We start from the raw sequence: 21,338 nt of genomic DNA on the forward strand, positions 1-21,338 counted from the left end.
ACAGCCTCCTTCCAATAACAGGCAGTGTTAGACTGATAAACTTTCCCCTTGACCTCCTTTTCTCCTGATGAAATAAATCCAGCTCTCTCTAAAAGGGAGATCATAGGTGGAGGTTTTCTCACATGTCACTGGGAAGAGAAGAGAACACAATTTTTCTGAATACTCTTACGACAGCACTAGGGTCAAACCCTCCCATCAGAAGCCCACCTGAGTATAATACTGAGTGTTGATCACAGAGTAATGAAGAAAGCAAAAGAAAAACTGTCTCATGTCACATGCAGACCTTGGGCATGTGTACAAGAAGCATGAGGGCACGGTTAATTTCTGGCACCAGAGGAGTCCTGGAGAATGACACAGGTACAAATCACCTGGATGCCACTGGCCCTTCATCTAAACCTTCTTTGTCCACTGATGTAGTTCTGCCCTGAAATCCTTGATGCTGTCATGCTGGCACTTTGAGAAATGACCCTTCATAGGAAAGCATGTGGCAGAAGCCAGGAAATGAAAAGGCCACAGTGCAAGAAACCAGAACACAGCCCCTACCATTAGCTGGGATAGTTCACATTTGACATGAGCTGGTCAGAAAATTATTACTTCCACTAAGGTGCCTCTGGGCCTAAGGCAGTGCACGACTACTATAAAAGGCAGCCCAAGTCTCTGCTCTCTCATCCACTTCTCTCACCTCCTCCTCCTCCTCAGGAATCAGGTGAGTGTAAAACCTTTTCTCCCTCTGCTGCATCAAGATCAGCTCTTGCCTGGAGGAGAGGAGAGGGCTGTCGTAGCGCAGGGCTGGGAGCTACTTCTGCTGGGAGAGGGCAGGGGAGAGAAGGTCTTGTGCTGACACAGAGAGGCTGGGACTTGGCTAAGGTGGCTCCTGGGCTTTGAGCTGGGCAGGAAAATGTGGGCCATGAGGTGCCTGGGCTGCAGGGGGTTTGGGTGCAGTGCTGCTTCTCATGTGTCCTCACTTTGTGCTTCTCCCTGCCCTCTGTGCCAGGTGCGCCTGTGACCCCGAGCCATGTCCTGCTGCCAGCCCTGCAACCCTTGCTCCCAGCCCTGCGGCCCCTGCCCGCTGGCCAACAGCTGCAATGAGTGCTGTGTCAGGCAGTGCCAGAGCTCCCACGTTGTCATTGAGCCGCCTGCTGTGCTGGTGACCCTGCCCGGCCCCATCCTCAGCTCCTCCCCACAGAACACCGCCGTGGGATCCTCCACCTCTGCTGCTGTTGGCAACATCCTCAGCTCTGGTGGGGTGCCCATCAGCTCTGGGGGCTTTGACATCTCCAGCATCACCAACTGCTATGGTGGCAGCAGATGCCGTCCCTGCTAAATCTGTTGGCAAAGTCTTCCTGCATGAACTTCCAAGACCTCAGAATGGAGATCTGGGCATGAGATCAAGATTTGGAACATTGTGTTTACAGCACCAAGACATTGTTCCCTTCTCCCACCTTTTTTTCCTCTTTGCTGTCCATGTCGCCTCAGGCCATTCTAATGGGGACATGTGACCCTCACTCCCTGTTTTGGGCAAGCAGATGCACACTCTGCAGGAGCTCTACTGCATCTTAGTGGCTGCACCTGGTGCTCTCTGTGAGCAACCTCCTTTTCCTCTTTACACTCAATAAAGTTGTTTTGCATCCAAGCCTGGGCCTCTAAGTCCTTCTTTCTTCTCTAGAAAATCTTCCAGTCCACTCAGGGAAAATAGGTGGAGGTAACAGAGAGTGTAATTCCCTGCAGTGGATTTTTCTTCCTGCCCTTTTCCTTGGGGCTGACAAAGTACCCCTGGCTACTCAGCAGCTAAAGGCCATCAGGGAGACATCAGGCAACACTTGTGAAGGGAAACAAGAATCTTTGGGTCCAGCTCACAGCTTCATCTCCTCTTTCGCCTCCACTCCCTCACCTAGTCTAGTGATGCAGCCACTGAAGCCTGGGCTACCTCTGGCGAAACTCTGGCACCACACCGGGAGGGGGGAACAGCTGAGGTTTGGCTCTTACCTGCAACTGAACCTGAAGAGCAGCTTGATCTATAGTGAAGAATGTCACAGCCACGGCAGGGATCAGACAAAGCAAAAGGCTCTCTGCTCTTAAGGTTCCAACGGGGAAGATTTGAGGTTCCAAGCGAAGGGACCAGGAACAAAAGGGCCTTAAGCACTGCTGTGCTTGGGTGTCATACAGTTACAAATCAGGCGGGGATACAAATAAACAATGGAGAGATATCAAGGGAGGAGCCAGGGGATTACATAAACACATCAGAACTAATCGGGGTAGGTGGGAGGAGAGGATAAGTCACATGGGCCAATGGGGCTGCAAAGTTTACAGGACTTCCAAAGAGGTGTTGCAGTCTGGGATTGGCCCAAGGTAAGAGTGGCAGGGAAAGGTTCAGGACTAAGGGGCTGGGTTGCCTTGACAGGCAGGGAAAGAGCTGGAACAAGGGGTGGGGAATGGCATGAGGGATAGCTTTGAGAGAGGGTACAACCCAGGGGCAAACCAACTCAGGAGAACATAGGGGTACAACAGAACAAACCACTTAACAAGGAATCAGTGAAATAAATTTGAACTGCAACAGTCTAGGGTCAGCGGCTCCCACACAAGAGCACAAGCGGATGAGATGCACTCCCTGAGCACAGGCAGGCAAAGCTGTCCAGATATGCAGGGCTGAGGTAATTCACAAGTTAGGATTGGTGCCAGTCATATACTCAGGATATAGTCTGGTAAATGAGTTTTGGTTGAGTTGGTGCAAAGGATTTATGGCTTCTGTATTAAATCACATTTCTCCCATGTATGGATGGATATAACCTGTCCATCAATGTCTTCCTGACTGAAGCCTTGAATTATGTCTTAAATTGTGGGAAACATTAGTTAATATGCTGGTTTGTGCCTGTTTTGTCTAGATGCTGTTACTACTTGAAATTTTTAAAACGGTGAGAGAAAGGAAAACTATCTCCTCTCTTGATCATTTCAGACCCCTTGTCTCATTTTTCTTCCTCCAATCCTCCATCGCTTCTGCCCCTTCCTTCTGAGTTGTCTCAGCTTAGTCTTTCAAAGTCATATGCACTGAAAAAGTATTGCAGAATCTCTTTCTCTCTTTGCAGTAAACATTTTCTTACTTTGTAACCCAAACACACAGGACCTTTGATAGTTGATGCAGGGAAACAAAAGCTCTCTCATCCCACTCATTCTTAGGATGTCCCAGTCTCTCCTCTAGCTGGCATGTGTTGTGCAGCTTGGCCTGACTATCCATTCCTCCTGCATGTTCGCAGTGCCAGGACTTGCTTTTTTTTCTCTCTCTTAACCTCAGAGACTTCCCCAGGGATGCAAAATGAGGAGCAGGATTAAACATCTCACAGGTCCCTCATCCTGCTGGAGGTGTTCTGGAGCCAGCACCAGGCACTACAGGCTGTTCCCTGGAACCCATTGTTCCCTTTTACTTTTTTTGTCTTTCCTTTGCTCTCTGTGTCTCCCAAGGCCAGCCTAAGGGGACATGTTGCCCTCCCTCCCTCCCTCTTTTGGCCAGACAGATGGACACCCTGCAGGAACTCCACTGCATCTTTGTGGCTGCTCCTGGTGCTGTCTGTGAGCCACCTCTGTTTCTACTTTATAATCATTAAAGTTGTGCATCCAAGCCTTGGCCTCTGAGTTGTTCTTTCTGTGGCAACTGTTCCAGTCTGCTCAATTAGAAGGTGAATGGGCAGAGCGTGGGAGTCCCTGTAGTGGATTTTCTTTTCTGCCTTTTCCTTTGGAGTTGATGATGAACATCCCTGGCTACTCTATAGCCAATGGCAAACAGGGGAAAGATGGCTCCAAAGGGTGGCATGAATGAGGAAGGGAAACAGCAATGTCTGGGACCAGCCCACACCCTCATCTCTTCCTTCTCCTCCCCTGAACTACCTAGTCTAATGTCCATGAGCAGCACATGTGGTCAAAAGCAGACAAGACAGTTACATCACAGAGTCCTTCAGCACCTGGCAGGACCCAGCTGCTGTCCAGACATGCAGGGCTGAGGTGATGCAGAAGATGGGATCAGTATCTGCCAATCAAATTACCATGGGGCCCACCCTTAAAGTGTAGAAAACACTCCAAAGTTCATAAATGCTCACAGTCAAAATAAATAATCTGCATTTTTAAAAAAATATTTGTAAATTACATGCTTAGTGTGGATCTTGATATGTTATAGTAGTCCCAGACCTACTATATAAGCACATGACAGTGGGTTTTGGATTAAGTAGCTTGGTGAAAGAGAAGAGAGAAATTAAAGAGGGAGAGATGAATTAATGAGGGGAATATGGAAAGAAATAGAGGGAAAGAGAGAGAAACAGAGAGAATAAAAAGTCTTAGTACCAGCATCAATCCAGTGGGTGAGATGTCAGTCCTGGCTTCAGCATCCATCCATCTGTGCTAGTCTAGTCCATTGGATGTTCAAGTTTCTGGGGGCAGTCCCAGATTTGGGGGATACCTTTCCATGGATAGGTAACTGCCCCAGTTACAGGTTTCTTGCTTTCTATGAGTTCTCATACACAGTCTGTTCTTTCAGACCTTTCTGGAAATGGGTGGGAAGTTTCAGGGATCTTTGGTGACCTTGATCCTCCCCTACAGCCCATGTGCACCTCATTCATCTCCTTGTACTGTCCCATGTTTTGCTTCTCTTCAGGAACTACAGCAAGGCTGGTTGGTTGTTCCAGGAAAATGCTGTCCTACCTCTGTATGGCCCCTTCTCCAGCCACATCCTGTTTATTCTCATAGCATCTTCAGAAACTCCTGAAGGCACGGCTGGACTCAAAAATTCAGGCACACGGTGTTCCTATGGATCTTGTTTGGTTCCTCCCATGCTCTTCCCGCCCAGAGTTCATGGCACAGGCACCATCTGTGTCCATCTCACTAAGCACTGGTGTAGGAGCACTGAAGAAGAGGGACTCTTGCGCATGTCTCAAACCCACAGATTGATGGCTGTGCAGCCACCTGGGGGTTCTTGCTAAGAAGCTGTGAGAACAAATGGGATGTGGCTGGAGAAGGGCCATGTGGAGGCAGCACAGCACTTTTCTGAGATAAATGGCCTTGTTCTGCCTGGATACTCCATCAGCTGAATCAATGCTTGAGCCAGGACTGCTGACCTGTCTTCCTTTTTTTCTCTCATTTAATGTCTCTCTCTTGCTTCTCTTTCACTCTACCATATATTGACAATTGTCTTTGTTTAAAAGACAGGTGTCTGCCAAGGAAAGCGAGAACCTTCATGGAATGGAAAATATTACACCCTACCCTCTAAATAATTATAACTTTGAAATTATGGGGCTGTCAGACAAAGACACAGGAAAAGGAACAGCAGTTCTTTACTAGAATAATTATAACAAGGCAAACAAACAAACAACAGCAGCAGCAGCAAACAGAAGCAGACCCCCAGTCCCGGCCTCTCATGGGACTGGAATAATAATTTTATTATTTGACTAAACTGCATTTAAAGAGACAGAACAGAGATACTCTGAGCGGGAAAAGTTCATTACTCCTAGCTGTTATACACCTTGAGCAATTAAGGAGTAACCTTAATTGCTAGAGTCTAGGCCAACTCTGCTGAGACTTGTACTGTTTTATCTTTCCAGGAACATTACCGGGAATTGTGCCAGCACATCCCACTAAAGATTAAGTTACTTATCAAAGAACTGCTTATCATTTTTGTAGAAGCAGTCATTGCCAGCAGGAACCAAATTTGGTTGACACATCAACAAGCTCAACCCACAGGTTGAAACCCTCACTGCTTTTGTTTGTGTTAATCAATCTGGTAACCATATGCATTCTGCACTACACGCTTCTCTCTTGTGGGTGCAATTTACTGGGGCAGCAATTACAAAGGAAGGTGGCATTTCAAAGGTAACCTGGGAAAATACAAAAGGGAAATCCACTCCTAGCAACTAGATAAGAGTAGCAACTGTTAATTTTCCTTTATGACCCCACTAATAGTAAGCCACACCTTTTGTTTTAACAGTACATGGTGCTTCAATATATACCAAATCATTGTGTCAGGATTAAGTCCCAATAGAGATGCACTCCAGCCCCTAGAGCACAGAGTATGGGCCTGATGGAATGGATGTGCTTGTGTGAGAACCCCTTATGATTTTGTGTTTGTAGGCAACGTTATTGTACATATAAGTATCCTAGTATTTGTGCTTGTAACTTTGTTGACATTATGGGATGTGATTTTAGTTATTTGGCTCCTATTAAATCTTACCAATTGTTATGATTTAATTATACATTGACTTAAGAAAAGCAGCCTGTTCCTACTGAATGAACTTCACTAGGATGCGAAAGATGCCATTGAGGGAAGTTTGAGAAAATGGACAGAAAATTTTGATTACATTCATCCTGATATAGAAAAATTCACAGGGTGATGGAGCAACAAAAGAAAGACAGAGAACACCACCGTTGGGACATTTTATTTGGATGGTCACCAAGAGCAACAGAAGCTCATGATAAAATCTTGCACCCTTGGATTGTCCTTCTGATGTCCTTTCTGCCTTTTATTTTCATAATCAGATTGTAGATAAAAAATGTGGGGGATTATAGAGAAATTAACCTCCAAATTCAGAGATAGCTTATATAGTTTTTCCTCTTTCTCTACTTCTCCTTTTTCAGTCCAAGTCCGTGTGGATATTTGACCCACAAGTGGCACAGAAGCCCAGATGATAAGGCGTCTCAAACACCAATAACAGATAGCCAGGGAGTCAACCAAGGACTGTTGGTAAGAAGGCACTGTGAGAAACGGGGTGTGGCTGGAGAAGGGGCCATACACAGGTAGGCAGCCCATTTTTGCAACAAACATCCTTGTTCTTTCTCCTGGAGACAAGCACAACACAGTACAGTACAAACACAGGAATGAGGTCACAAAGTGAGTGTGGACTGTCAATCAAAGGTTGACCCACCAGTGACCCAGTAGTGGGCACTGGTTTAATCAAAGGACTCATCCAGAAAAATGTTGATGGACAAATTACATACATTCATACAGGCTAGATTGTGTTACAAATTTATAATAAAGTCATAAGACATTTGCACAAATTCAGCTTAAAGTCATTTACCACTGCATTAGCCTGTGTGTGGGTGATAGGAAACTTGTGAATTACCTCAGCCCTGCATGTCTGGGATACCAGCCGAGTCCTGCCTGTGCTGAGGAAATGTATCTCATCTACCCATGCCCCTGTGTGCAGGACATGGACTGTAGACCAGATAATGGAGGGGAGGAGGCGGAAGAAGTGAGGTTATAGGCTGTCCCCAGACATTGCTGTTTCCTTACACAACTTTTGCAAACTTTGGAGACATGGTCTTCCTGATGAGCTTTGCCTGTTGAGTAGGCAGGTATGACTTTGCCGGCTTCAGGACAGTTGATCCCCCTTCTTTCTCCACCATTTTCCCTGAGCAATATGTAAAGCCTGACAGAAAATTAAGGATGACTCAGAGGCTAAGGCTTGGATGCAAAAGTTCTTTATTGAGTCTCAAGAGAAGGACATGGCTCACAGAAAGCAACAGGAGCAGCCACTTAGATGCAGTGGAGCTCCTGCAGGGTGTCCATCTGCCTGCCCTAAAGAGGAAGAGAGGCAAACAGGTCCGCAGGGCTGGCCTGGAGACACATGGACATCACAGAAAGAAGATGGAATAGTAGGAGAAAGAAATCATCCCAAAACTGTAAAGAGAATGTCCAGAAGCTCTATCTTCTGCCCAGAATCATGTTCTGCCCAGAACCATGTTCTGAGGTCTTGGAGGTTCATGCAGGAAGACATTGCCAACAGATTTAGCAGGGACGACATCTGCTGCCACCATAGCAGTTGGTGATGCTGGAGATGTCAAAGCCCCCAGAGCTGATGGGCACTCCACCAGAGCTGAGGATGTTGCCAACAGCAGCAGAGGTAGAAGATCCCACGGCGGTGTTCTGTGGGAAGGAGCTGAGGATGGGGCCGGGCAGGGTCACCAGCACAGCAGGCGGCTCAATGACAACGTGGGAGCTCTGGCACTGCCTGACACAGCACTCATTGCAGCTGCTGGCCAGCGGGCAGGGGCCGCAGGACTGGGAGCAAGGGTTGCAGGGCTGGCAGCAGGACATGGCTCGGGGTCACAGGTACACCTGACACAGAGGGCCGGGAGAAGCACAAAGTGAGGACACATGAGAAGCAGCACTGCACCCAAACACCCTGCAGCCCAGGCACCTCCTGGCCCCCACTGCACTGACCAGCTCAAAGCCCAGGAGCCACCTCAGCCAAGTCCCAGCCCCTTTCGTTGGCACAAGACCTTCTCTCCCCTGCCCTCTCCCAGCAGAAGTAGCTCCCAGCCCTGCACTATGACAGCCCCTCTCTGCTGAGACTTCCAGCCAGGCAAGAGCTGCTCTTGAAGAAGCAGCAGGAGGAGAAGAAGAGGCTTCCCACTCACCTGATTCCTGAGGAGGAGGAGGTGAGAGAAGTGGATGAGAGAGCAGAGACTTGGGCTGCCTTTTATAGCAGTCCTGCCCTGCCTCATGCCCAGAGGCACCTTCGTGGAAGTTGTAATTTTCTGACCAGGTCATGTGAAGCGTGCACCATCCCAGTTAATGGTAGGGTCTGCGTCCTTGTTTCCTGCACTGTGGCCTTTTCATTTCCTGGCTTCTGCCACATGCTTTCCTATGTGAACATCTCACTCTGTCAGTGCTGGGATGAGAGGCTCAAAGATTTCTGAGGTAGAAGTCTCAGATCAAGGTATGTTGGCATTCCTTGTGGGCAGGTGATGTTCACTTGGGACATTTCTGAGTGGTTTGGTTTTGTCCAAGTTGTCAGGAAATGGGCACCCCTTTTGTGCCTTTTGCCCACACACCCAAGGACTGCCACGTGAGGGGCATGACAGAGTTTCTTCCCCTCTGCTCTTACTTAGCACTTGTTCTCTGTGTCTCCCCAGGCCAGTCTAAGTCAGGATGTTTTGCCCTCTCTCCCTCTGCATGGCAGGCAGATGAACACCATGCAGGAGCTCCACTGCATCTCAGTGACTGTGGTCTCCTTTTCTTCCTTAGACTCATTAAAGTTGTTGTGCTCTCATGCCTTGGCCTCTAAGTTCTCCTTTGTTCTGTGGCAACTCTTACAATCTGCTCATGTACAAAGTTAAAAAGGGCAAGGGGTGGGAGTCCTTGCAGTGGATTTTCCTCTGTGTTCTTTCCCTTGGCACAAACGAAGACATCCTTGACTACTGCACAAACAGAGGCCACCAATGAAATCATAAGTTCAAAGGGTGGCAGTAGTGAGGATAAGATATAAGAATTCCTTTGCCTTCAGCCTTGAGTAATGCTCTAATCCATGTCATCCCCCAGATATCCATGGTTTCCTGCATGCAGAAAAGGAACTCTTCAAGGCACTGCTGGGCTCAGAAAAATAACTCGGGTACAGAGTGTCCCATGAAGGCTGTGAGGTTCCACACACACTCCTGCTCTCAGTTCAGAGCAGAGACATGATCGTTCTCCATCTTACTGGCCCCTGTGCACATCTTGCTATGTCCAGAAACCAAGGCTTCATCTGCTCCTGCTGAGACCTAAGCAATGGTCTCAGTTGCCACCACTCAAATCATCTCCAGTTCCTCTTCACTCAGCATGTGTCCCTCATGGACAGCCCCTCCATGTTGGTACTTATGCTGAAACTCTCAGTGCTCTTGGTAGATCCCATTTATTCACTAAAATACTGTGATAAGGTCCTCTTCAGGAATCCTGTTGTCTAGGGAGAAAAGGTCACACTCCTCATAGCACAGGTTCTCCAACTCTCTGCCTTTCTTTGATACACACAGTGCGGGGCCGGGAGAGCAGCTTCAGGATCGGGATCAGCAGAGGCCACATCAGGTGACTTGGATTAAGCAATAGCTTTCCTGGGTGCAGGTGGGCCAGTCAGCAGAACCACCTGGGAGAGGATGACCACAAACCCAATGTACATATGACCAGAGCTTGCAGGAAGCAATGGTTTTCCTGGTGACAAGGAAAGTCTCCATCAGCTTTGATGCAGCATTGGAGGAATGACAGATCTTCACAAAGGAAACATGACGAGGAAGAACAATTGCAGTAAGGTCTGCAGGTACTGATTGCTCCATGCAGGGCCATCCTTCACTAGGGTTACATGATACGTGGAGAAGAAAAGGTTCATTGTATGTGTGGTAATTCCTGATTGCACTGACCTTCTGATTGTCTCATTCTTAATTGTCTAATTCAAATGCCCAAGACTCCTGACAGCTGCACAGTCACAGAATCATGAGACCGCCTTCAAGATCATCAAGTCCAACCATAAATCTAACACAGCCCACTCTACCACTAACCCATGGTCCCATGTGCCACATCTACACTTTGTTGAAATCACCTCCAGGAGTGGTGACTCAACCTCCTCCCTCAACAGTGTGTTCCAATGCTTGATATTGAATTTTTCCCTGATATCCAATCTAAACTTCCCCTGGTGCAACTTGAGGCCAATTCCTTTTGTCTTGTTACTTGGGAGCAGAGACTGACGCCCACCTCACTACAGCCTCCTTCCAATAACAGGCAGTGTTAGACTGATAAACTTTCCCCTTGACCTCCTTTTCTCCTGATGAAATAAATCCAGCTCTCTCTAAAAGGGAGATCATAGGTGGAGGTTTTCTCACATGTCACTGGGAAGAGAAGAGAACACAATTTTTCTGAATACTCTTACGACAGCACTAGGGTCAAACCCTCCCATCAGAAGCCCACCTGAGTATAATACTGAGTGTTGATCACAGAGTAATGAAGAAAGCAAAAGAAAAACTGTCTCATGTCACATGCAGACCTTGGGCATGTGTACAAGAAGCATGAGGGCAGGGTTAATTTCTGGCACCAGAGGAGTCCTGGAGAATGACACAGGTACAAATCACCTGGATGCCACTGGCCCTTCATCTAAACCTTCTTTGTCCACTGATGTAGTTCTGCCCTGAAATCCTTGATGCTGTCATGCTGGCACTTTGAGAAATGACCCTTCATAGGAAAGCATGTGGCAGAAGCCAGGAAATGAAAAGGCCACAGTGCAGGAAACCAGAACACAGCCCCTACCATTAGCTGGGATAGTTCACATTTGACATAAGCTGGTCAGAAAATTATTACTTCCACTAAGGTGCCTCTGGGCCTAAGGCAGTGCACGACTACTATAAAAGGCAGCCCAAGTCTCTGCTCTCTCATCCACTTCTCTCACCTCCTCCTCCTCCTCAGGAATCAGGTGAGTGTAAAACCTTTTCTCCCTCTGCTGCATCAAGATCAGCTCTTGCCTGGAGGAGAGGAGAGGGCTGTCGTAGCGCAGGGCTGGGAGCTGCTTCCTCTGGGAGAGGGCAGGGGAGAGAAGGTCTTGTGCTGACACAGAGAGGCTGGGACTTGGCTAAGGTGGCTCCTGGGCTTTGAGCTGGGCAGGAAAATGTGGGCCATGAGGTGCCTGGGCTGCAGGGTGTTTGGGTGCAGTGCTGCTTCTCATGTGTCCTCACTTTGTGCTTCTCCCTGCTCTCTGTGCCAGGTGTGCCTGTGACCCCGAGCCATGTCCTGCTGCCAGCCCTGCAACCCTTGCTCCCAGCCCTGCGGCCCCTGCCCGCTGGCCAGCAGCTGCACTGAGTGCTGTGTCAGGCAGTGCCAGAGCTCCCACGTTGTCATTGAGCCGCCTGCTGTGCTGGTGACCCTGCCCGGCCCCATCCTCAGCTCCTTCCCACAGAACACCGCCGTGGGATCCTCCACCTCTGCTGCTGTTGGCAACATCCTCAGCTCTGGTGGGGTGCCCATCAGCTCTGGGGGCTTTGACATCTCCAGCATCACCAACTGCTATGGTGGCAGCAGATGCCGTCCCTGCTAAATCTGTTGGCAATGTCTTCCTGCATGAACTTCTAAGACCTCAGAATGGAGATCTGGGCATGAGATCAAGATTTGGAACATTGTGTTTACAGCACCAAGACATTGTCCCCTTCTCCCACCTTTTTTTTCCTCTTTGCTGTCCATGTCGCCTCAGGCCAGTCTAATGGGGACATGTGACCCTCACTCCCTGTTTTGGGCAAGCAGATGCACACTCTGCAGGAGCTCCACTGCATCTTAGTGGCTGCACCTGGTGCTCTCTGTGAGCAACCTCCTTTTCCTCTTTACACTCAATAAAGTTGTTTTGCATCCAAGCCTGGGCCTGTAAGTCCTTCTTTCTTCTCTAGAAAATCTTCCAGTCCACTCAGGGAAAATAGGTGGAGGTAACAGAGAGTGTAATTCCCTGCAGTGGATTTTTCTTCCTGCACTTTTCCTTGGGGCTGACAAAGTCCCCCCTGGCTACTCAGCAGCTAAAGGCCATCAGGGAGACATCAGGCAACACTTGTGAAGGGAAACAAGAATCTTTGGGTCCAGCTTACAGCTTCATCTCCTCTTTCGCCTCCACTCCCTCACCTAGTCTAGTGATGCGGCCACTGAAGCCCGGGCTACCTCTGGCGAAACTCTGGCACCACACCGGGAGGGGGGAACAGCTGAGGTTTGGATCTTACCTGCAACTGAACCTGAAGAGCAGCTTGCTCTATAGTGAAGAATGTCACAGCCACGGCAGGGATCAGGCAAAGGAAAAGGAAGAGGCTCTCTGTCTTAAGGTTCCAAAAGGGAAGATTGAGGTTCCAAGCGAAGGGACCAGGAACAAAAGGGCCTTAAGCACTGCTGTGCTTGGGTTTCATACAGTTACAAATCAGGCGGGGATACAAATAAACAATGGAGAGATATCAAGGGAGGAGCCAGGGGATTACATAAACACATCAGAACTAATCAGGGTAGGTGGGAGGAGAGGATAAGTCACATGGGCCAATGGGGCTGCAAAGTTTACAGGACTTCCAAAGAGGTGTTGCAGTCTGGGATTGGCCCAAGGTAAGAGTGGCAGGGAAAGGTTCAGGACTAAGGGGCTGGGTTGCCTTGACAGGCAGGGAAAGAGCTGGAACAAGGGGTGGGGAATGGCATGAGGGATAGCTTTGAGAGAGGGTACAACCCAGGGGCAAACCAACTCAGGAGAACATAGGGGTACAACAGAACAAACCACTTAACAAGGAATCAGTGAAATAAATTTGAACTGCAACAGTCTAGGGTCAGCGGCTCCCACACAAGAGCACAAGCAGATGAGATGCACTCCCTGAGCACAGGCAGGCAAAGCTGTCCAGATATGCAGGGCTGAGGTAATTCACAAGTTAGGATTGGTGCCAGTCATATACTCAGGATATAGTCTGGTAAATGAGTTTTGGTTGAGTTGGTGCAAAGGATTTATGGCTTCTGTATTAAATCACATTTCTCCCATGTATGGATGGATATAACCTGTCCATCAATGTCTTCCTGACTGAAGCCTTGAATTATGTCTTGAATTATGGTCAAATTGTGTGAAACATTAGTTAATATGCTGGTTTGTGCCTGTTTTTTCTAGATGCTGTTACTACTTGAAAATTTTAAAACGGTGAGAGAAAGGAAAACCATCTCCTCTCTTGATCATTTCAGACTCCTTGTCTCATTTTTCTTCCTCCAATCCCTCCATTGCTTCTGCCCCTTCCTTCTGATTTGTCTCAGCCTAGTCTTGATAGTGAAAAATAAAAATAAATTTAAAATGGAGTAATTCAAAACAACACTGACAGCGTCAGAGTACGACCTGACAACCTGTGGGTCAGCGTGTTGGTAACATTCTCACTGAATGGTGGCTGCAGCCCTCCTACATTGCCAGGTGTGGTTCTGTTGGAGCAATGATCCTGTTGAAGAGTGGAGTTTTTCTCTGAAGTTCCAGTGGTGGTATAGATGTGCCTGGCTTTCCTCTGTGAATCCAGTGGAGAAGGAAGTTGTTCTTCTGTGAATCCAGTGGGAAAACCTGACTGTGGTGTTCAGATTTTTTCCAGGTAGGAATGCTTGGCTCCTCCGCCTGGGTGGAGCATCTCCCATTAGGATGATGAAATTTTCTTAGCCATGCGGGGACACTCACTGGCCATGGACAGAAAAGATCTCCTGGAAGGAGGATTGGTTGTGGGAGAGATAAAGAAAACTGCCCAATGAACAGCAGATAACTGACCCATGTCTAACAGATGGTAATATAATGCACACCCCCAGCCACATCTTGCATTTCCAATACAAGACACTATGGGAGGTAAATAGCATTATTTTGCTGTGGAATGCATGCTGAGTTGAGGTCTCAAAACTCCTGCCCGAACACCCCCCACCCCCTTGCGTTTCCTGTAAATGTGGCTGTAGCACAGAACAAGAAACAAAAAGGGAGCCTTTTCTGCTGCTGCTTTGCACCCCCTTGTTTCACATCCTGGAACTTTTCCCTGCAGAATCTCATGTTTTCTTCCAAGTACTATTGGGCAGATCACTGTCACCCAGAAATGACAATGGAGAGGGGAGGGGAGGGGAGGGGAGGGGAGGGGAGGGGAGGGGAGGGGAGGGGAGGGGAGGGGAGGGGAGGGGAGGGGAGGGGAGGGGAGGGGAGGGGAGGGGAGGGGAGGGGAGGGGAGGGGAGGGGAGGGGAGGGGAGGGGAGGGGAGGGGAGGGGAGCTCACATTCTGCTGATGATGATTCCTGTCCAAATTAGGACGATTTCATATAACTTTAGATCCTTAGTTTAATTCCCTGTAAGCAATATTGGGACATGGCTTGTAGTCCTCATTCCCTGCTTCTCCAGCCCAGGACACAGCTCTCCCAAAATCTAGGGACTTCAAAAGGATGAGGCTTGCTTTATGGACAGCAAAAAGGCTAAGAAGTCCTGCCAGCTTCATCCAGGCTATACTCAAGTGAGCCTGCTTGCACTGCAGTGTCAGTGCTGTCTGGTGTGAGACACATCTCTGCCTCATGTTCAAGCCAATGACAAATGTGCCAGTGCAGTCCATCGGCCTGGTGCTGTGCCAGGCAGATGCTGAGACCTTGGATTCAACATGTTCTGATCTAAAGGACCATGGAAGTGCTCAATGGGTATTTGTCCTCACTTTTTACTGAGTCATGAAGGGGAGAGGAAAATGGAATAGAAACCATGGTCGAATGCAAAAGTTGTTTTCTGCATTCCAACTCCTGTTATTCTGCAGAGGAAATTATGTCCAAGACCCTCACATCAACAATCCCAGTGCAGCTCTGACCATACTGGAAGGAGCACCTTTCCTCAGGTGATCATGAGACTGCTATTGCTTCAAGGTCTCCCAGCTTTCTGGGAATCTGAGGGCAAAGATACATCAAGACAAGGCTTGATGGTATCTGGAAGCAGAGCTACCAGGGGATGTCTTCCTCAGCTCCAAGATATTGTACCCTTAATAGTTGTGCCTCCATGGTGCCCCAAAATTCCATTCCTCTGTGAATGGAGAAGGGTCTCCTTATGCCCTCACCCATTTCTAAGCAACACTTTTCTCCTTTGGCATTCAGAAGTGCAACCAGGGGAAGGACCACACAGATGCCAGACTTGAATGCAGCAGAACTTTAATGAAATGAAAGAAGGAAACAAAGCCACTGAAAGCGGAGGTCAGCAGCACAGGCAGCACCAAGGGCAGAAGAGACTCTGCACTCCTTGGCTCCCGAATAGATCCTGCATAATATTGGTCTACCTGTCCCACAAAGGGTAGAAACCAAAGGGTCCCTATCAAGCTGGTCTTTGGGGAACGTAGAAGCACCAAGGAATCAATGCAAACAATGAAAAGGGAGAGAAAGGCAAATTTGGTTCGCTATCGTGCAAACAGCACTCAAAACCTAGATCCTCTGCCCAACACCGCGCTCTGAGTTCCTCAAGATGTCTTGTTGAGGCTTTCTCAGCACCTTTAGCAGGGACGACATCTGTTGCCACCGTAGCGTCTAGTGATGCAGGAGAGGTCAAAGCCCCCAGAGCTGATGGGCACTCCCTCAGAGCTGAGGATGTTGCCAACAGCAGCAGACGTGGAGGATCCCACCACGGTGTTCTGTGGGTAGGAGCTGAGGATGGGCCCGGGCAGGGTCACCACCACAGCAGGCGGCTCAATGACAACAGTGGAGTTCTGGCACTGCCTGACACAGCACTCATTGCAGCTGTTGGCCAGTGGAGTGGGGCCACAGGGCTGGCAGGGCCGGCACTGGGTGTTGCAGGACATGACTTGAGGCTACAGGTACACCTGGAAGAGAGAGCAGAGAGGAAACAGAGTACAAAGCTAGCTAGGTGGGTGGGTGAGGAGCAGCCTGGTCACCCCATCACAAAAGAGCCAAGGCCATCATGAGTGGGAAGCTGGAGACTGAGCCAGGAGCCCTACAAAGAGCAGCCTGACTCAAGAAGTTCTCTCCCAGGGCAGAAAGCAAAAGGCAGCACCACCACCAGCCCTTCTCTATGCCAGCCTCCTCCCTGCTTTCCTCTCTCATGACCAGATGCTCCAACCCCCAAATATGAGAAAGCCAAAGTCAGTTGAGATGTCCACCAAGCAGAGATCTCACTTTGGAAGAGAAAGTGAAGGGCCTTCAGACTCACCTGGTTCCCGAGCAGAAGGAAGCAAGAGAAGTGAATGAGAGAGCAGAGACTTGGGCTGCCTTTTATACCTGCCCATCACTGCCGCAGGACCAGGGGTGGCCTTTGCAGAGGTAACAATTTCCCAGCAAGTTCATCTTGAATGCAAACCAGCACACCTAATGATATGGGCTGTGTTTTCATTTCCAGCACTGCTGCCTTTTCATTTCCAGGTTTGTTCCATGCCTGTTCCCCAATGAAGGCTTCTTCTGATCCCTGGGATTAAAGGCCCCAGGATTTCTAAGGCAGGAATGCAGTAGTACAGGCAGAAGACTCAGTTTATGTACTGCATGGGCCCAGACCAGGAAAGTGATGCTATCCTGATCACTCTTCTGAGGTTGTTTGAAGTCTTGTTTTCAGGAACAAGCTGCAGCACCCATAGAATCATGTAATCATAGAATGGCTTGGTCTGGATGGAACTCCTTCATAAAGAGAAGCAGTGACCCTCACTAGATCAGGTTGTTCCAAGCCCCATCCAAGCTGGCCTTGAATACTTATAGGGATGTGGCAACCTCAGCTTCTATGTGAAGTTCCATTGCCTCACCACCCTTTGAGTAAGTAATTTTTTCCTAACATCAAATCTACATCTTTCCTCTTTTAGTTTAAAACATTCCACTTTGTCCTATCAGTATCTGCCTGTGTGAAAAGTCAGCATCCATCTTTTTGCAAGCCCCCTTCACATACTGACTGGCCTCAATGAGGTGTCCTCAAAGCTTTCTCTTCTCCATGTGGAACAACCCCAACTCTCTCAGCCTGTCTTCATAGCAGAGTTTCTCCAGCCCTCTGGGCATCTTTGTGGCTTCCTTTGGGCCTGCTCTAACAGGTCCATGTCTTTCTCATGCTGAAAACTCCATTTCTGAACCCATCTGGGGTCTCACAAAATCAGAGTAGATGAGGAGAATCTCTGCCCTCAACCTGCCTTTTGTGATGCAGTCTGGGATGGCTTTCTGTACTGCAAGTGGCAAACTCTTGGCTGATGTCCACCACCAAAACTCCCAGACCAAAACAGGTCTGCTCTCAATGAGTTAATCTCCCAGCCTGTTCTCATGTCTGGGATTTCCTAATGCAGGTGCTGCACCCTGCACTTGAACTTCCTAAACTTCATCAGGTTCTCATAAGCCTACTTCTCAAGTTTCTCCAGGTCTCCTTGGATGGAAATCTCCTTCTGTAGTGTCAGCTGCACTGCTCAGCTTTGTGTCATCTGCAAACATGCCAAGGGGACACATGATCTAATATCTCTGTGATTGAAAAAGAGACTACAAAACACCAGTCCCAAGACAGAACCTTGAGATAAGCCCCTCTTCCCCTACCTCCATGTAGTCATAGAGCCACAGACTAAAGCTGTGTCCATCCAGACATTTTCATATTCACAATAGTATACTCTTCAAATCCATGTGTATTGGGTTGGCATGGCCTGGTTTTGGTAGCAGGAGGGCTACAAAGGCACTTCTGTGGCTTCTGTGAGAAGTTGCTGGAAGCTTCCTCAGTGTCCAGCAGAGCCAAAGCCAGCTGGCTCCAAACAGACCCACCACTGGCCAAGGCTGAGCCCATCAGAAATGGAAGTGTTGCCTCAGGAATAACACATTAAAGAAGGAAAAAAATTACTGCACCGGTGTAGTTGTGGCCAGAAAAAAGCAGAGTGAGAGAAGTGAGATATGTGAGAGGAACAGCTCTGCAAACACCAGTGGAGAAGGAGCAGCAGGAGCTGCTCCAGGCTCCAGAGCTGAGATTCCTCTGCAGCCCGTGGTGAAGACCATGGTGAGGCAGCTGGGCCACTGCAGCCCACAGAGGGCATGGAAGTGCGGAGATGCACCTGCAGCCCCTGGAGGAGCCAGCACCAGAGCAGGTGAATGCCTGAGAGGAGGCCATGACCCTGAGGGAAACCTGTGCTGGAGCAGAGTCCTGGCAGGGATCTATGAAGAGAGGAGCCCATGCTGGAGCAGGTTTGCTGGAATGACTTGTGACCCTGTGAGGGTTCCTGAAGTACTGGCCCCATGGAAGAGTGACCCACATTGTAGCAGTTCTTGGGGAACCATAGCCTGTGGGATATGGTTCCTAGCCTCCTTATCCTTTTGGAGAAGTTCATGGACAACTTCTCCCATGGGAGGGACCCCAGCCTGGAGCAGGGGAAGGACTCCCACTCCTCTCCTTGAGCAGCAGCAGAAAAAACCTGTGAGGAATTGACCATGAGCCCCATTCCTGTCTCCCTACTCTGCTAGCGGGGAGGACGATATAAAGCTGGGAAGGAGGGAGAGGTAGGGGACAAATACTTGGTTTTTTGGGTTATTTTTATAATACTTATTTTACTTCTCATTATCCTCTTCTGATGTTGTTGGTAAGAAATTCAATTAATATGCCTTAGCTGAGTCTGTTTTACCTGTGACAGTATTTGGTGAGAGGTCTCTTCCAGTCCTTAACTCATGAACCATTGTTATATTTTCTCTCCCCTGTCCACTTCTAGAGGAGAGTGATAGAGTGCCTTTGGTGGGTGCCTGGCAACCAGCCAGGGTCAATCCACTACACCATCTCTCCAGTTTGGAGATAAGGATTTTGTGTGGACTGCGTTGAAAGCCTGACAGAAGTTTAGGTAGATGACATTGGCCAGTCTTCCCTTGCTGACTGTTTCAGTCACTCTATCCTTGAAGGCCACCAGATTGCTCAGACATTACTTGCCCTAAGAGAAGCATTGCTGGCTGTTTGGATCACCTCTTTGTCTAAATATGACTTACAGTTGCTTTCATGAGGACCTGTTTCATGATCTCCCCAGACACAGAGGTGAGGTCTACTAGTCTGTGATTCCCTAGGTCCTTTGTATTGCCTCTTTAAAAATCTAGTCTGCTGCTGGATGCCCAAGGATTCCTGTGCATGAGGGTGGGCTATGTCCTTCCCTATCCCTCCCTTCTCAGCTCACCCTGATGGTTATTTGTTGTTATTGTCTCCCCATGGGTGTGCATTGGGCTGCAGGCTCTGACCCCATCCTACCTAACTCTGCCCTCGGGAAAAACTTCTGGCTTGTTTTGACTTGTCCATTCTCTGAGCAGTCTGTGAGTACATAAACAATGCTGTGAGCTTGCCTGGGGCCTTGCCCTTCCCCACAAGGCTCCAGCCCTGCTGCAGTTGTCTCCTGGTGTCCTCAGTAGAGTTCACAGTAGGGTGTGTTCCTACATGTGTTCATGTGCTCTTTTGTGCAACCAGACTTGCATGAATGTACCACAGGTGCATGTTTGACAGGTGTATATGAACATATGTTCTTTTGTGTCTCTCCTTACAATTAGATTGTGTTGCTCATGGCAGGGACACTCCAGAGCTCTGTTCATGAGCTCTGCAAAGCAGCAGGAGCTCAAGTGCAGCTGAAAGGTAATGACATCACCCTCCTAGAAATCTCTTGGAAAAGAGGCACTGTAATCAACCCATTTTCTGAACTGTCCTTGTCCTGATCCTCCAGAGCTCATACTCCACTGATGATGGTGCCAAGTCCCAGCAAGGACTACCAATTTAGATCCTTAATTTAGTTGAGTGTAACAGGATTAGGACTGCCTCAGCATGATGGGCAGCCCCCTTCTGCCTGCCTCACTAGGTCAGGGAACAGCTGCTAGAGAGTTCAAAAGGATGGGATTTGCTTTATCTGGAGAAAGAATAAGGAATCCTACTTACTCTCCTTGTTCAGGCTGTGTCCAAATGGATCTGCTTCCTGTGTCCAAATGGAATTGCTGGTACTCCCAGGTGTGGGACACAGCCTTCCTTCATGCCAAAGCCAATGTCAAATGTATTCATCCAGATCATTGGCCTGGTGCTGTGTCAGGCTGAGATCTTCACCCAAACAGGTACTGAATTAAAGAATCACAGTGCACGTTATTATTGTGCACTGGACTGGAAGGACAGAGACACTGTGTGTTGTACAGGGGAAGCCAATAAACAGGGTTATTGGGCAGATGAGCACCAGTGGGGAATACCCCAGCAGTTGCTCTGTGGTGCAGATGTCAGATTCCCCAGGTAGGAATGGTGCGTGTGCCCTGGATCTGCCTGTGGAGCAGAGAGAGAATGGGGGACTCCAAGGGTGTCCCCAGGTAGGAGTAGTGGTTGTGTCCCCAGGATCTGCCTGTGGAGCAGAGAGAGAATGGGGGACTCCAAGGACACCAGGCAGAGCAAGGAGTTGGATTGTCCCTATAGTAGCAATTTTTCCGGTGGAAGCAGTGCAGGTCTTGTGCGTGAGAGGGTGAGGCTGGGCATCACAAGAACATTGGCCAAAGAGATGGAGGAGTTCAGATACTCTTCTCTAAATCTCCAGCAGGAAGAATGTGCAGGGAACTTTTCCTGTTAGTCCCTTCATGCTTCAGCCCCTGTTTGAGCTTAACTTTGCCTTCATCAGCTTCTTCCCTATATTCAGAGAACTGTAGACACCTGAGATCTCCCAACTTTTAATCACTCACTTAAGCTGAGGGTGGAAGTCAAAAAAGATATTTTGGAATATCACAGAAAAAAAACCCAACCTACATGTGTTAATAGTGAAGCCAGATGTTCTTCACAAAAACTCAAAGATTACTGCCATGACCACATTGTGGAAAGGAAGAAGAATGTTGTACACTAGTAGGCCCAACTCTCTCTGGAGACACTCTGTGCCATGCTGTCATCAGCCCTGTTACCCACCATCAATAAACAGTGAAAGGATGGCTAAAAAGTGGGGATTTCCAACAGGTATGCACAGGGTACAGGCATTCATTAGAACTGCAGCCTGCAGAATTTGGCTTACACAGTCCCTATCAACCTGATTGTCAAGAGAGATGTGTTTACTGCCCTGATACCTCTGTCATCCTGACCAACTGTTGGTCAAACAGGCAAGAGGAGACAATGTCATCAAAGGACTTCACAACCTCACTTTGTGGAAGAAAA

The 21,338-nt window shown here is 48.6% G+C and overlaps 1 protein-coding gene and 1 pseudogene across 1 annotated transcript; both read right to left on the reverse strand.

The window, feature by feature from the left end:
- Positions 1-7,758: 7,758 nt before the first annotated feature.
- Positions 7,759-8,081, reverse strand: LOC115490757 (feather keratin Cos2-2-like). Its single transcript, XM_072919225.1, has one exon. The coding sequence runs from the start codon at positions 8,069-8,071 to the stop codon at positions 7,763-7,765; it is 309 nt and encodes a 102-aa protein (XP_072775326.1). The 5' UTR covers positions 8,072-8,081; the 3' UTR covers positions 7,759-7,762.
- A 7,657-nt stretch (positions 8,082-15,738) lies between these two features.
- LOC100222674 (feather keratin Cos1-1/Cos1-3/Cos2-1-like) lies at positions 15,739-16,546 on the reverse strand (annotated as a pseudogene).
- Between the last annotated feature and the right edge of the window lie 4,792 nt (positions 16,547-21,338).

The sequence above is a fragment of the Taeniopygia guttata genome, chromosome 27 (genome assembly GCF_048771995.1).
Source record: "Taeniopygia guttata chromosome 27, bTaeGut7.mat, whole genome shotgun sequence".
NCBI classification, from domain to species: domain Eukaryota; kingdom Metazoa; phylum Chordata; class Aves; order Passeriformes; family Estrildidae; genus Taeniopygia; species Taeniopygia guttata.

Bases quoted from the DNA above. Each gene is read 5' to 3' on its own strand.
- LOC115490757 (XM_072919225.1), bottom strand. From the start codon at position 8,071: ATGTCCTGCTGCCAGCCCTGCAACCCTTGCTCCCAGTCCTGCGGCCCC.